At 37.4% G+C, this 13,963-nt stretch overlaps 1 protein-coding gene and 1 pseudogene across 4 annotated transcripts; one reads left to right on the top strand and one right to left on the bottom strand.

The window, feature by feature from the left end:
- Positions 1-158: 158 nt before the first annotated feature.
- Positions 159-4,095, top strand: LOC122880176 (annotated as a pseudogene).
- Positions 183-11,897, bottom strand: LOC122880174 (NACHT, LRR and PYD domains-containing protein 1 homolog). Of its 4 annotated transcripts, XM_044205029.1 has the most exons (12): positions 11,479-11,896; positions 8,536-8,580; positions 8,018-8,061; positions 7,806-7,921; positions 7,507-7,570; positions 7,048-7,112; positions 6,598-6,812; positions 6,250-6,500; positions 6,022-6,144; positions 4,705-4,834; positions 4,532-4,570; positions 183-3,833 (listed from the first exon to the last, which is right to left on the bottom strand). In XM_044205029.1, exons 1-12 carry the CDS (start codon positions 11,723-11,725, stop codon positions 3,553-3,555), a joined length of 1,620 nt encoding a protein of 539 aa, XP_044060964.1. In that variant the 5' UTR covers positions 11,726-11,896; the 3' UTR covers positions 183-3,552. The 4 variants fall into 4 exon arrangements, with proteins under 4 accessions (XP_044060964.1, XP_044060961.1, XP_044060960.1 ...); XM_044205026.1 differs by having other exon boundaries at positions 7,806-8,061; positions 8,536-8,577; positions 11,479-11,897; XM_044205025.1 differs by having other exon boundaries at positions 7,806-8,061; positions 11,479-11,892.
- Between the last annotated feature and the right edge of the window lie 2,066 nt (positions 11,898-13,963).

Consider the following 13,963-nt stretch of genomic DNA (forward strand, 5'->3'; position numbering starts at 1 on the left):
ATGCGCACACACACACGAACACACCAGAACAGTCTGGTACACATCACAGGACATGCAGCTACATGGGGAGAAGGAACAGAGACAGGTTTACATTAACCAGTAAGACATGATCGCTCTGAAGGGAAAGGCATTCACTTGATGAACCAGTTGAGCGGCTGATGGCTTGTATCACGATTTCCATGCCAGGGACTAACACCTCAGATAACCACAGCCTGACTAATGACGGCAGCGATTCTGCTTTATTTCATAGCACCACTGTTAAAGTCTGTGTGCTGTGGCTATGCCTCCCCATCTTTGCCATCATGGGAAATCTTTTCATCGTGGCTGCAGTGGCACGTTTCCAAAGCCTCCGGACGCCCACCAGTGGTTTTGTGGTTTCCTTGGCAGTGGCGGACTTCCTGGTTGCTGTGCTGTTGATGCCTTTCAGTCTGGTGCGTTCCATTGACAGCTGGCACTTCAGGCGGCGCTTCTGCCGAGCACACTTCTTGCTGGACGTCACCCTCTGTACATCCTCCATTTTTAATCTCAGCTGCATGGCACTGGACCGATACATAGCAGTGTGCGACCCGCTGCACTACCTTGCCCGAATGTCTCCCAGACGTGTGTCCATGCTGCTGCTGCTCTGCTGGATTCTGCCTCTGGTCATCTCCTCCCTTTGTGTCTCCCTCGGCATGTACCCTCAGTCGCCTCTTGCTGTTGTAAGCAGCAGCACACAGCAGGATACTCACACCTGTCTGGCCACGTTTCATGCCCCTTATGCCTTTGCAACCTCGGCTATCTCCTTCTTCATTCCCATGGGTTTCATGCTGTTTGCCTACAGGAAAAGCGTCAAGGCTGCCCAGAGACAAGCGAGGTGGATCCACGCAATCGATCACCATTCTGAGCAGCTTCAGGTGAAACAAACCCCATGAGGACTGACTCCACCAGACAAGTCCAGTCTTGTGTGGAAAGATAATCTCAGGAGAAGGAACGGAAGGCTGTTAAGACACTGGGTCTGATCATGGGGGTCTTCCTGATCTGTTGGTTCCTTTTTTCTGTGTGAACGTGGTCCATCCTCTGAAGGGCTACAGCATCAGCTCCCTGGTCCTGGAGACCTCCATGTGGCTCAGATATGCTAACTCTTCTCTGAACTCTTTCCTCTGTGCCTTATTCAACAAGAACTACCGTCACGTATTTGCAGCCATGTCAGACTCTGGGCTTTTGGGGAGGCAGTTAAGAGCAGGTCTGGATTCCTCACATTTTGGTAGACAAGCACATACTGTTGTTACCTTGGAGACCATTTCAAGATGATCATTGTGTATTAGCCTGATAATGTTATTTTATTTTGTTTTGCATAACCAATCAGTAGAAAGTTACTCATCTGTTCCACAGACCAAAAATAGATTTAAGTATGGTCAAATCGGTTCAGCAGAGATGGAGATATCCTGACTTTTAGTCCCTAGTGGGGGTCAAACACTGGAGCCTACATTTCCCATAAAGCAATTTAATAGTGTCTTTCATTAGACTCAGACGTAGGCATCTTTTAAAAATACACACCCCCAGTTTGTCACACATGCTTTTTGTTATAAACGTGTAGTTTCAAGACCCAAGTTACCCTTGGTGACATTACCTGGGTACATTTTTCAGTTTTTAGAAAGCTCCCTTCAGAGAGGCCCTTTCATCACCAATCTTGTTATATATGTACTGTCCATAAAACGTAGCTATGTAGCAAGCTTGCTATATAGGAAGATGACCTGATTCATATACTGCAAATGTTTTAAGCCTAAAAATAGATGAAAGGTTTAAACACACTCATTTAACTAAATACATTTCCCCCCCACAAATTTCCCTCTATGGCCTGAACAAAATACATAGTAATTACTTTTATAATTTTTACTGTTAAGTATTATTGTATTTGTTGCTGCCACTGCTGCTGTTATTTTTTGGTATTAAAGGGTAATTTCAGGTAATAGGGCCCAGGTTTAAAAATAACGAAATTACCCTTTAGTCCAAATTTACCACCCTGACGCAGAAGCATAAACCCATCTGTGTGAGACGGTCAATAAAAGGCATTTTCAGGAGGTGCACATAGAAAGTCAATGGAAAGATGCAAGAGGGCGCCCAGCCACAGTTCGAACAATAGCGATACCAGCAGTGGTGGAAAGTAACTTTTACTTTCATTTTACTTTAAGTACATTAAGTACATTTGCTCAAGTACTATAGGTACCATTTTGAGGTACTCGTACTTTACTTGAGTATACATTTTCTGCAACTTTCTACTTCTACTCCACTTAAAATTAATAAATAAATATATTGAATTAAAATAAATTTATTGATTTAAATTTGATTAAATCAAATTCATTTTATTTACATAAAACAGTGAATGTGAAATAAAAAATCCACATTAAATCAAATTAAATTGAACTATAAATTAAATCAAATCAATTAATTAAAATCAATTTAATTTAATTCAGTTACATCACATACATTTTATTGCCTTAAATTAATCAAAATTAATTACATTAAATCAATTAAAATAAATTAATTGAATACAATTACATTTACTCAAATAAATTAAATTACATTAATTGAATTAATTCATAAAGACTTCACAACACAGTGGATGTAAAAGTCCTTGGTCAGTGACAGAGGTCCTTAAGGGAGTCTGCCGCTCTCTGAGTGAAAATACTCTGGTGCCGGATTAATTGCTCTTGTTGCATCACCAGTAGCATAAGTACATGTATTCAAGTACTGTACTTAAAATTAACCCCACCTTTAGCAGCTGCAACATAAAAGTGATGCACACATAATGATAAGCGAATAATGTAATATACATTATTCTGAAATAGGTCATTCTTCATAATGAGTACTTTTGTTTTTGGTGCTTTATGTATTTTTTGATGCTAATACTTTTGTACTTTTACTTAAGTAAAACTTTAATGCAGAACTTTTACTTTTAACAGAGTCTTTCTACCCTGTATTATTGCTAATTTTACTTAAGTAAAAGATCTGAGTACTTCTTACACCACTAGATACCAGAGGAGCTATCAAGCACAACATATTTTACAAAATTGAATATAATTTTTTATTGAAATCTGATTACAAAAGCATGTTATTGCAACAAAATGTAATTTAAGTAAATGTTAGAAGTGGTTGGATTTCCCCCCAAAAAATAAATCGGTACTTCATTTTCATAGAAATTAACTAATATTTGTTAATCCCAGAAAATAATCTTATGTTCATCAGATTCCTACTGGAATGTATTTTGTGTATTTTTAATATACACTATATTATCTACATATAAAGTTGTTATAACCAACGTATTAGCATTAATACAAAAATATTGATTAGTGCAGCTTTAATCAAGTGCTTTGAGTTGATTTAACAAAATACAGCATCAATGTTATCAGATTACTGTTAAAAATTTAAATTAAAGTTAAAATTCAAACAAAAAAAGATAAGCTCCCTCAAGCTCATGCACTTTGAAGGCACTGAAAGACGGAAAGATAAATAAGATAAAGGCCTCCCCAGCTCATAACATTGAACAGTTCAACTGACACAGACCTTACCTGCCTAAACAGGTAGGCCAAAAGCCAGCCCCAGCTCAGCAGAAAGGGAAGGATCTCTTCTTTGAAGGTGAGTAACAATCTGCCTCGTGGCTCTGCATCCTTTCTTCTTCACCATGTCAATGAGGCAGCGTACCCTGTCTGCTCTGGTACTGTTCTCCTGAAGTATCGAGTCTTTCTCCCCGTCATTCAAGACACCATCTTCTAAAAGGTCATCGAGCAGCTGATTGATAAGTTCTACGGACATGTTGGCCACAAGTGTAGACCTCACTCTGGCAAGCTCATGATCTAAAAGAATAAAGTGATAAAAACACAATTGAACAACTACAATTTTGGCCTTTTAAGGTGGTTCATAGTGCACAGACATTAAAAAACATTTAGTTATGCTGTAAGACCCATGTGGTTTCCAAACAGGTAAAATTGAAAAAGTTGTCTTTAACATCATAGTATGGCTTTTTGGACTCTTAGAGATTTACTTTTAAACAAAATGGGTATTGTTTTCTCCATCAGATTAAATAAATCAATAAAACAAAATTTTATTTCAACTCCATGAACCTGTGTTGATAGTTTGCCTCCTTATCCTCAACGAATACCTATTTATTTGATGAACAATGAGCAACTACATTTTTCATTGAGTTGAGTATTACAATACCCACAATGCAGCTCAACAGCCGAAGATTCAGGTGTGTTATGCTAGCCTCGAGCCGCTAGCCTCAAGCAGAGATGAGGAGCGAGCTACAGAGGTCTGGTAAGCTCACTTCTTTCTAACTCCACACCCCCAGATATTTTTCATCTTCAAACATAGTTTTTAACCCCAACCAACACTGACTCAAGTGACATCATTTATAACATACCATACCAAGATGATCAATGGGTTTGTAAGCTGTGTAAAGTGAAGTGAAAGAAGTGAAAGATCTATTTATGACACTTCAAACAATTGTTTGTTCTTCTAAATACTCATTATATGCTCACTAAGTGATTCTTACCATACATCACCTGAATTTCACCAGTGTTTTGATAGTCATCTGAAATAAAATGTAGAAAAATATAATATGGATATTTGGTTTATGTGGTGCTTTTATGTATTGCATTCACAATACAAGTCACTAACATAGGTAGCGTAAATATACTATTGTAATAATATTTTATAACCACTGACCTTTTCGAATCACACAGGTCCAGACTGGTCCAGATTCATGACTGAGTGTAAGCTGGAAATTACTGTCAGGACTGTCAATGAACACTTCAAAGAAGTTGGGGTCACTGCTTTCATATACAAGCTTTAAACTCTGTTACAGAAATATATAAGGAGCAGAATTAGACTTTGTGCCAGGGTCAATTTTAAAAATGTGATTAATTCACATGTAATTTGTCAAGTAAGGTCAAGAAAAATGTGTTGATATTCAAAATTGAAGAGATCTTTAGACAGGGAGCCAAAGAGAAATACAGGCGCTGTATTTTACCAAAAGATACAATTACTGGAGTGTGACATTTTGAGAAAATGCGTGTTTCCATTCTTGCTAAGAGTTAGGTGAGAAGATTGACACCACTCTAATGTAATAATAAAGTAAATCAGACGACAGTTCGCTTAGCTTAGCATAAATACTGGAAGCTGGGGGAAACAGCTAGCCTGGTTCTGTCCAAAGGTTAATCCTTATGTTTGTCCATATGTTTAATCCTTACAAAAACCACAGTGTAAAAACAACAAGTTGTGGTTTTTACGGGAGCCTATAAGCCGGAGTATTTCTTGACCAGGCACAGTAACCAAGATACAACATGTTACTTAGTCAGTTTTAGAGGTGCTGGTGGGAAGATGTTGTTATTTTTGGACAGAGCCAAGCTTGCTGTTTCCTCCTGTTTCTAGTCTTTATGCTAAGCTAAGCTAAGCTAATCATCTCTGTAGCGTCATATTAAACAGACACGTACAACAGTGATATCGATCTTCTCAGCTAACTCTTTGAAAGAAAGCATTTTTCCAAAATCTCTAACTATTGCTTTGACCATTTTGTTTTTAGGGTTTGTTTTTTTTTTAAATTAATGTCCTCATTATCTCAAGATAACAAATGGTGTTAATACATTTTTTATCCCACAGATACCAATTTAGTGAGATAATAAGATAAGACCTTTTAAGTCTTTTAAATGATCTTGAAATAAAAGGCCAAAATTAATTAGCACAAATGACCTCTCGCAGCAATATGATCTTTGAAAAACCTATTATATTAGATATTACAGAATATCTTCTAACAAAGCCATTTGCCATATTTATTTGTAATAGTTTACAGTTAATCATATACTAATGATTTTTAGTAATTAAGCATATTATGTTTGTGAAGATGATTAAAATGTTTTGTTGTTTTTTTTACCATTTAACAACCTGTGCCTAATATAAGTAAAAGACAGTACAGTATCTTATATACAGTATTTCTGGAGCACATTTCATTCAGATTTATTAGCTAAAAGACAGTTCAAACCGTACTTCAGGGGAAATTTCTGCACTGTCCTTATCGGCTGTGAGGATGAAATGGTTGCGCATTTTCAGGGACTTTACTGGGTATGGCTTTTCGATCATTTTGTATCCACTGGATAATTCCTTTATTGTCTGTGGTGAAAAAAGAGACATTCTCAGCAAAAAGACGCTTCAAGGTTACAGTAGCCAACATTGTTGTCTATGAATCAATGTAGTGACAGTAAGGTATCCAATAACCTGTTGTAGAGCAGGATCACGAGGGATCAGAAAAACATGTAGTGTGAGGAATGCTTTGTTGGTCTTGAAAATTAACACTTTACAGTTAATTTTCACTGGAAAGCCGGCTTTCATCAGGACTCCTCTTGGAGAGAAAATTGGCTCGGACAACTTGACATGGGATGGTGTGACCTCAGACACTTGTTCCACAACATCTCCACAAGTATCTATGTGTAGGACTGCAAACTTGCTCAAAATTGTAGGGTTGTCATCTGCATAAAAGACAAGTGCATCAAGGATTTTATAGACATTCTATCAAAGTTGTTCCGTCGTTTTTTTTCCCTATTATAATGTATGATGTCTGCTTACCTGTGCAGATCCAGTGTGGCAGATACACTTCATCGAACTTTCCATCAATGACTGTGATGTCCTGTAGGGGACCTCCGGGGATGTATTGCATGGTTTCCAGTCTCTCTGTGTGTTCCTCCCAAGAGCCAAACCGGTACTTGAAGCTGACCTTTTCCTTACAAACCCAGCGCATGCCAGATACACAGCATTCAAAGTTACCTGCTTCAGTCTGTAGGCTAATTTATGAAAGAGAAAACAACTTTACACCTTTACACTGAAATACTGAAAGACAAACTGTCAATGTAAACAGAAAACTAAATCTGCCTTTTTTTTATTTGCTGTAAAATATAACATTACCATGATAATTGTAATAATGCACTGGAATTAATGGTAACAACACTGAAAAAGATCTTAGTTTTCCTTCTGTGAAAATGGGTTTGCCGTTACACAGTATCTGAAGACGTTTTTTACCTGTAAGTTGGAGCATCTTCTCCATCCTCACGGTTCACTTTGGGCTCAACTTTAATCCAGTCATCCTTAGGGGACATTTTATTTTACCATCTTTGCCGAGTTAAAGGAATCTAGTAAAAACTTCTGAAGCAGGTTAAAAGTCTAATTTACTTTAGAGTCACTGTATATCTTTAACAGTAGTACAGATAGTATTTTTGTAGTGGCACAATCAAAGAGTCTAAGGATTTCTTATGTCTTCAAAAACAAGGTAATTATTGTTAAATTACATTTAAAATTATAATTAAATTAGGTATTAAAGCTCAATTTTTAAAACTTTAAATTATATTAATTTAAATATTGACTCTTGAATGTAATCATCAATCCATAAGTCTCAAAATTGAAAGAGAATTAGATGAGAGGCACAAACTACCCAATCCAGAAGTCAATAATGATGCTTTAGACAGTTTAGGATCTACTCACTCTCATTTCCATTGTGACATTCCTCAAATGTCCGACGTTCGACGACCCCCCTCTCAGGACATTTCTGAAATGGTAAGGATAATCAATATTGCTTACTCATGGTCCTTGCAGTCTGTTTCTCTAGTTGGCTAAAGGAAACATACACGTTTACCTATTTACTAATTTTTAGTATGTAAATTAGCCTCACTGTTCAAGGCAGGTATGGCAGTGCAACACTTTTGAACAAATCTATGTACAAAAGGTTATGTGTTAGACAGCAATTTGCATAAAAAGCCCAAAGTGAAAGCCTGTGTGTTTACTTTTGATGAATGTTCTCGATAAGATGTGGCTCCAATTCCTCAAGGATGTTGTATAAGATGTCTTTGCCTCCGACTCCAACAGCTTTCAGACCAACAAAGAGCTCCCGTATCTTCTCCTGCGAGGTCGGGAGAGCCATGATTTTATCATAACTTTCTTGTTGAATAACCCCCTTGGTAAGGAGCTCATTCAAAATTGGTTTAACGTTCCTCACTTCTGCGATCAGCTGAATTTGATATTTATCCACAAAGTGATTCTCTGAGTGAAGACGGAAAGAAAAAATATTCATTAGTGATTAGTTCGAAGACAGACTTCATTGCAAAATACTATACATATAGTATGTCTTTCTATATTGAAAATGTAGCTGATGGACATTCATCACATATTACATTAAGATTGTCATTTTGGTTTTTTGAATGTTGTGTGTATCACATTCAAGCACTTTACAATGCTTGATTGGAATTTTCAATGGAAGACTTGTTGCAGTAACTAACAGAGATCAATTAAGCAAAACAAAAGTGACTCATGTAAACAGGGATTTAAGAGAATGGAGACCCACAAATTCATTTTAAATGGACTAAGGTAATATTTTCAAACTGTGCATTTGAAATTTGGGAACAAAAAAACGAATTCTGAGAGCATATGTTTAATGTTAAATTCAAAATCAGAGCAAGTAATTTTCTACAGTAGTTCATCGATGCAATGTAACAAAAAACAAAATCAATGACTCACTGCCCCTGGGATGAAGTGTGAACTGTCCACGTTCCTTCATGACTGCTAAAATAAGAAGACAAAGTATTACATTACAATTTTAAAAATATGTTGGACTTTAATTTGAGACAATTAGTACTGACAGACACACCAAGTATAGCATTTCAAAAAAGAGTCAAGGGTTTGGGGTTTTTTTGTTTTAAAGTATTTGTTGGGCCTTTTTTTGCCTTGATTAGAGATTTTGTCAGTATAGCAATGACAGGAAATGAGATGGGTGAATGACATGCAACTAAGGTCCCAGTCAGCAAACAAACATAATACATATTCAGAACATTAAAGAAGTGAAGAGGCCAGGGGGGTATTAAGCAGAGCCAAAAACAGGCAAATACAATATAAATTCTTATATTAGGAATAAGGAAAAAATAAATTACATTACATATAAATTAAAAAATAAAAAGGGAATACAACAGAGACATTAATTAGAATTAATTAATTAGAAAAAATAGACTATACTTATAAATTACAAAAGAACTACATTATATTATATAACTATAATACATTTTAAGAGTAACTGGAAACCATGCAATACAGTGTTGAGGGTACGACATACATTTGTAAGTTTAACTGCTTTCAAATTGTCTGAAGTTAGAATTGTTCGCATATATTGTTCTTTTAAAAAAATATTTAAGCAGGGCTTAACTTAAGTAAATTTGCTCTTATGAATATGGAACATGAAAAACACAAAACAAATTCAGGAAAAGCATTAAAACTCAAACCACAAAGGTGCAATTATCATCAAAGTCATTATTATCATCAGTTTTAAATAAAGTTTAGTGGGGTAATATTTATGTAAAAGCTGGAAAGAGATTAATTTAACTTAGTCATTAGATATTTCTGATCTTGTTCTTCTAATTCTACATGGCAGCAACGTTTAAAGCGACGCACCATTCAGCTGTTCACAAAAACAAACGACCAACATGACCGACACGTCCTTCTTCAGAACATTGTAGCTTCATCGTGGAATTTCCAAATTTATTGACATAGATATTAAATGCACCTCTTGTGGCGCTGAGCCAGAAAAAGTTATGCATTTATTTTGTCACTGCCCCTCCTCATCTGTGTTTTGGAGGGACACAGAGAAGTTTGTTTATAACAAGACTGTACATTCTATAACAATTATGCCTAAAGACATTATTACTAAATTTGAATATAATAAAGCTTTGAGTTACATGACAATTCTTATACTTGTAATAAAAGCGAGTCAACAACGATGGTCACTTCATAGGTGTATATCACCCACAATGCATTGCAGTTATGCATTTGGTGCAGGAAAATACATCCATGGTTAGGTGGCAGTAATGTTGTAAGTGTAAATGTTGCCTACTTAGCAGATAGCTTCTTAAGAAAATCTCATTAATAACTTGATATTTTACTGAAAATTGCAGTTAATATTTACTTGTTGTACTGTTCAGCTTGTATGATTTCTTTATTCCCAACATTATCTGTAAACGCATGGGAAAATGGCTGTTTTGCAAGATATCATAAACCCGTAGCAATAATAGTTATGAGAATCATGATACAGATCACAAACAGAAATGTCTAAATCAGAAACTGGTGCAGCTAAATACAAACTGCCTACATATTGCAATTATACGCAGAAGATGCCTTCGCCTCATTGAAATGAGTCTCCAGCTATTTCTGATGACTTGTAAAAAGCAGTATAAGCCTACAACTGGTGGTTGATCCGCGATAGTTTGGGCTAAAAGTGTACAAGGGAAGGTGCGTTCAATTTAAATCCCCCGCTCCTCCCCCACCCACTTTCCCTCTGCTCTCCAATTGGCCTGCGTGCGACATATGCTGTTACGTAATACCAAGAGATGAGGGGAAGTGGAAGTGCTAATGTATGAATGTAAGTCATGTATGGTCTCCTTGAAGAGAAGTTACCTACAAAACAAAAAGAACTGTTTCAGCTGGTCATCAGCATCATCTCTGCAAAGATCTGGAAAACTAGATGTGCCATGGTCTTACAGCAGACTGTCATTGACAGCAAAATGGTCGTGAAACATGTGCTGTCTGACCTCAGGAGGATAAAAGACAATTACTCCCCTGGAACACACTGGACTTTTAATATCTCACCTCACTGTGCACTTTATCACTTTTTCCACTTTGTATTTTGTTTAATATTCCTGTTTTGAATTTATATTGAATTATTTATGCTGTGTTTCTGTAAAACTTTGTATGTAACCTGTTGAAACTTAATAAAGATTTATTTAAAAAAAAAAGAAGTGCTAATGAAACGCAGCCCTGGATAGGGCGCCGCCTGCTCAGCTTAGCGTTATGAATTCTCCTTAACATCTTCATGTGTTTAGGAAAAGATGGGACGTAGTTTTTGTGACTATAAGACCACAGCCCAGTAGTGTCGAGATGATTGACAGTGAGCCCCAGCGGTGGCGTCAGTGCAGTTATGAGCAGAAGTTATGTGACTGACTGAAAGTTAAAAGGCAACAGTCAAATATCCTGGTTGCAAACAAATGAAGCCAAGCTGAAGTGCCAAAAACTGCAGTTCCTCCACTTGAGGCTGGCACGGGAGTGTTGGCAGGTCTGTTTTGGTCTCTATAGTTGACAACTCAATTTCAACAAATTATATTAAGGCTTATATATGGCTTAAGGCTTAAGTAATGCATAATGAACGTGGCCGGTTTCTGCAGCTTCATTAGGCCGCCTGAGCTGCACCCAGGCTCCAAGTCTTTGCCCCGTTGGGAGCCAGTCGGCCGGTGAACCTGCTTCTCTTCAGAAACCTATGGGTGACATCACGGAGACTACGTCCATATTTTATAGTCTATGGTTGCTGCCCGGAAGTTCAGCCGTATACATCCATTTGGTTTTAGTTATTAAGGGTATATTATCGCTAATTATACTGATCATACTCTTCTCCTTCTGCATCAAATAATGTAAAAACGTTACCTAGTGTCTCTGCCTCCGCTTTGCAGCCAATCGTATTCAGTATGTTCACAGCCACTGACACCGCATCGACCTCGGAGAAGGATGAAACCAGGAGGTCTGTGATCGCTATGGGGTTTCGACCCCTCAGGTCGCTGGTCTTAATCCACGGCTCTTTAATGCACAGCTGGAAGCAGAACCTCCTCAAGTCATCCCGACTCAGATCCTCCAGCGTCTCTGCTAAAGCTTTTCTTAAGTTCTTGGAGGCCATTTCTCACCAAAGTAAACATCCGAAACTATAGTCGTGCTTGTCTAGAGATTTCCACCCGACCGCGAAACCCACATAAGTGGATATGGGCTGATGTGTCTGCAGGAAGACACAAATGGTGCCTTCATATGCTGTTGGAAATACAACGATCCTTCCATTCATATCAATCCATCAAAGTGGTAACACACAGGCCGAGACTACTCCAAATATGTCTGTCTGACTGTCTATCTATCTATTTGGCAAAGGTCTAAGGTTCCCTGTAACTATTTTAAATTGTTTATTTTGTTACACAGTGTTTGAATTGGGATTTTTAAAAAAAGGTGCCATCAGTAATTTATGTGCACTAGGCTACCCGCAACACTATAATAACAATACATTTCAAATTCACCTTGACAGAATACCACTCTCACACCAATGAAGCTACAGCCAGCAGCTGGTTAGCTTAGCATAGCACAAAGACTGGAATTAGGGGATAACTGCTAGCCTGGCTCAGTCCAAAGGTAACAAAATCCACCTACATACACTTCTAAAGCTCATTAATTAAGACGTTATATTTCGTTTGTTGAATCCATACAAAAAGTTGAAAAACGAGAATTTGTCGCCAGGCTAGCTGTTTCCAGTCTTTATGTTAAGCTAAGCTAGCTGCTGGCTCCAGAAACATATTTATCAAACAGACATAAGTGTTATCATCCTTCTCATCTAACTCTGCGTATTTCCCAAAATGTGGAACTATTTTATATTTAGAGCTGTCTCTGTGTCCATTTCTTTCTGTGTCTGTCTCTCCAGGAATATAACTATAAAGCTTATTAAGTCTTGAAGCCAGCTGTACTGTCATGACTTTGTTCACTGACCAAGGGGATATTTCAATAAGGAGCATTATACAGCTGTTAATAGGTGCTATGGAGCCTAATGATAGCCTACTGATTTAAATGTTGTAGATGCTAAAATATACAGACTCTCAGTGCTCTTTTGGCTACTCAAGACTTCCATATGGATTAAGATCAGGAACAAGGTAAGAACACAGACAAACGCACACATCTTTTGCTCAAGTGAACCAGGCTATTCTATGTGTTCATGACTAAGATATTTGGATCACCTGCACATCTGATCAATTTTTCATCCAGCATTTAGAGGGACAGACTCTTTATTCCACTCTGTGTTAGCGACAGTAAATAAACAAAAGGTTTCTGGAGGATAAAGGAGCTCAGAAGGTGAATAAGGGTTCTAGCAGAGTAGCTGATACTTGAATAAGAGCACGGCATTCAATTCCTCTTCCAGTTGAAAGAGAGGTGGCTCTCCTGAAAAGGTCCAAATTGTAATTCAGCTAAGAGCACTTTATCTTTTCATTTCACAGCACCTTTCAGGCACATGGTCTGGTCTTCCTATATGTCCCTTCCACTTTGCACATTTTATTTCACATCAAATGATGAGGTGGCCACCGTCCAGTGCACGGTGAAAGACCTTCTAGTCAGCAAGCAACATCAAGCAGTGGTTTGCAAACACTGTGGCACAGATTACTCTAGTCCTATGTGTGACTGCGTTTCAGTATAAGGAAGTCACAAACAGTTCCATCAGCATCTCCTCATCAATATTTAAAATTTATTAATTTATAAATTATGGTCTTTTTAAGGATGTGCAAGGTTAGAGCTGAAATTATTAGTCGATTCAAAAATTAATCTGGGACTTGTAAAAGTGTGAAAAATTTACTGGTTTCAGTCCTTCAAATGTGTTTTCTTAGTCTTCTGTGATCATTATTATTATTAAACTGAATATATCTGGGATTTGGGTTGCCAGTTCAACTGCTCTATGAAATTGTGATGTTTTGCTATTTTTGCTAATGGACACGTTGCTCAAACGCTAATTGCTCAACCACATACCATAAGTGTAACTCATGGTGTTCATTGTGTGCACAGCTATGCTGGTGGAGCTTTATTTGTTATACAAGTTGTGTTGGTCCTTTCTGAAGCAGTTCTTCAGGAAGTTCTCGACAAGAAACATTAAATGCCTTAACAAGTGCTAACTAACAATTCCAGGATGTTATTTTCACATTTGAAGTTCTTAATCAGTGCTGAACCTCAAAGAAAGAAAAAGATTACATTTTACTGCCCCAGACATGCTCAAACTTGCAAACTGCTTGAAAAACCTGACACTGACAGGAGCAGGGAAATACTTAGGATTTTTGCCAAGTTACGACATTGAAGCATAAAACAATGCCACAAAATGCCTTGGAAAAACACAGCT

Source organism: Siniperca chuatsi, linkage group LG8 (assembly GCF_020085105.1).
Source record: "Siniperca chuatsi isolate FFG_IHB_CAS linkage group LG8, ASM2008510v1, whole genome shotgun sequence".
Classification (NCBI taxonomy): domain Eukaryota; kingdom Metazoa; phylum Chordata; class Actinopteri; order Centrarchiformes; family Sinipercidae; genus Siniperca; species Siniperca chuatsi.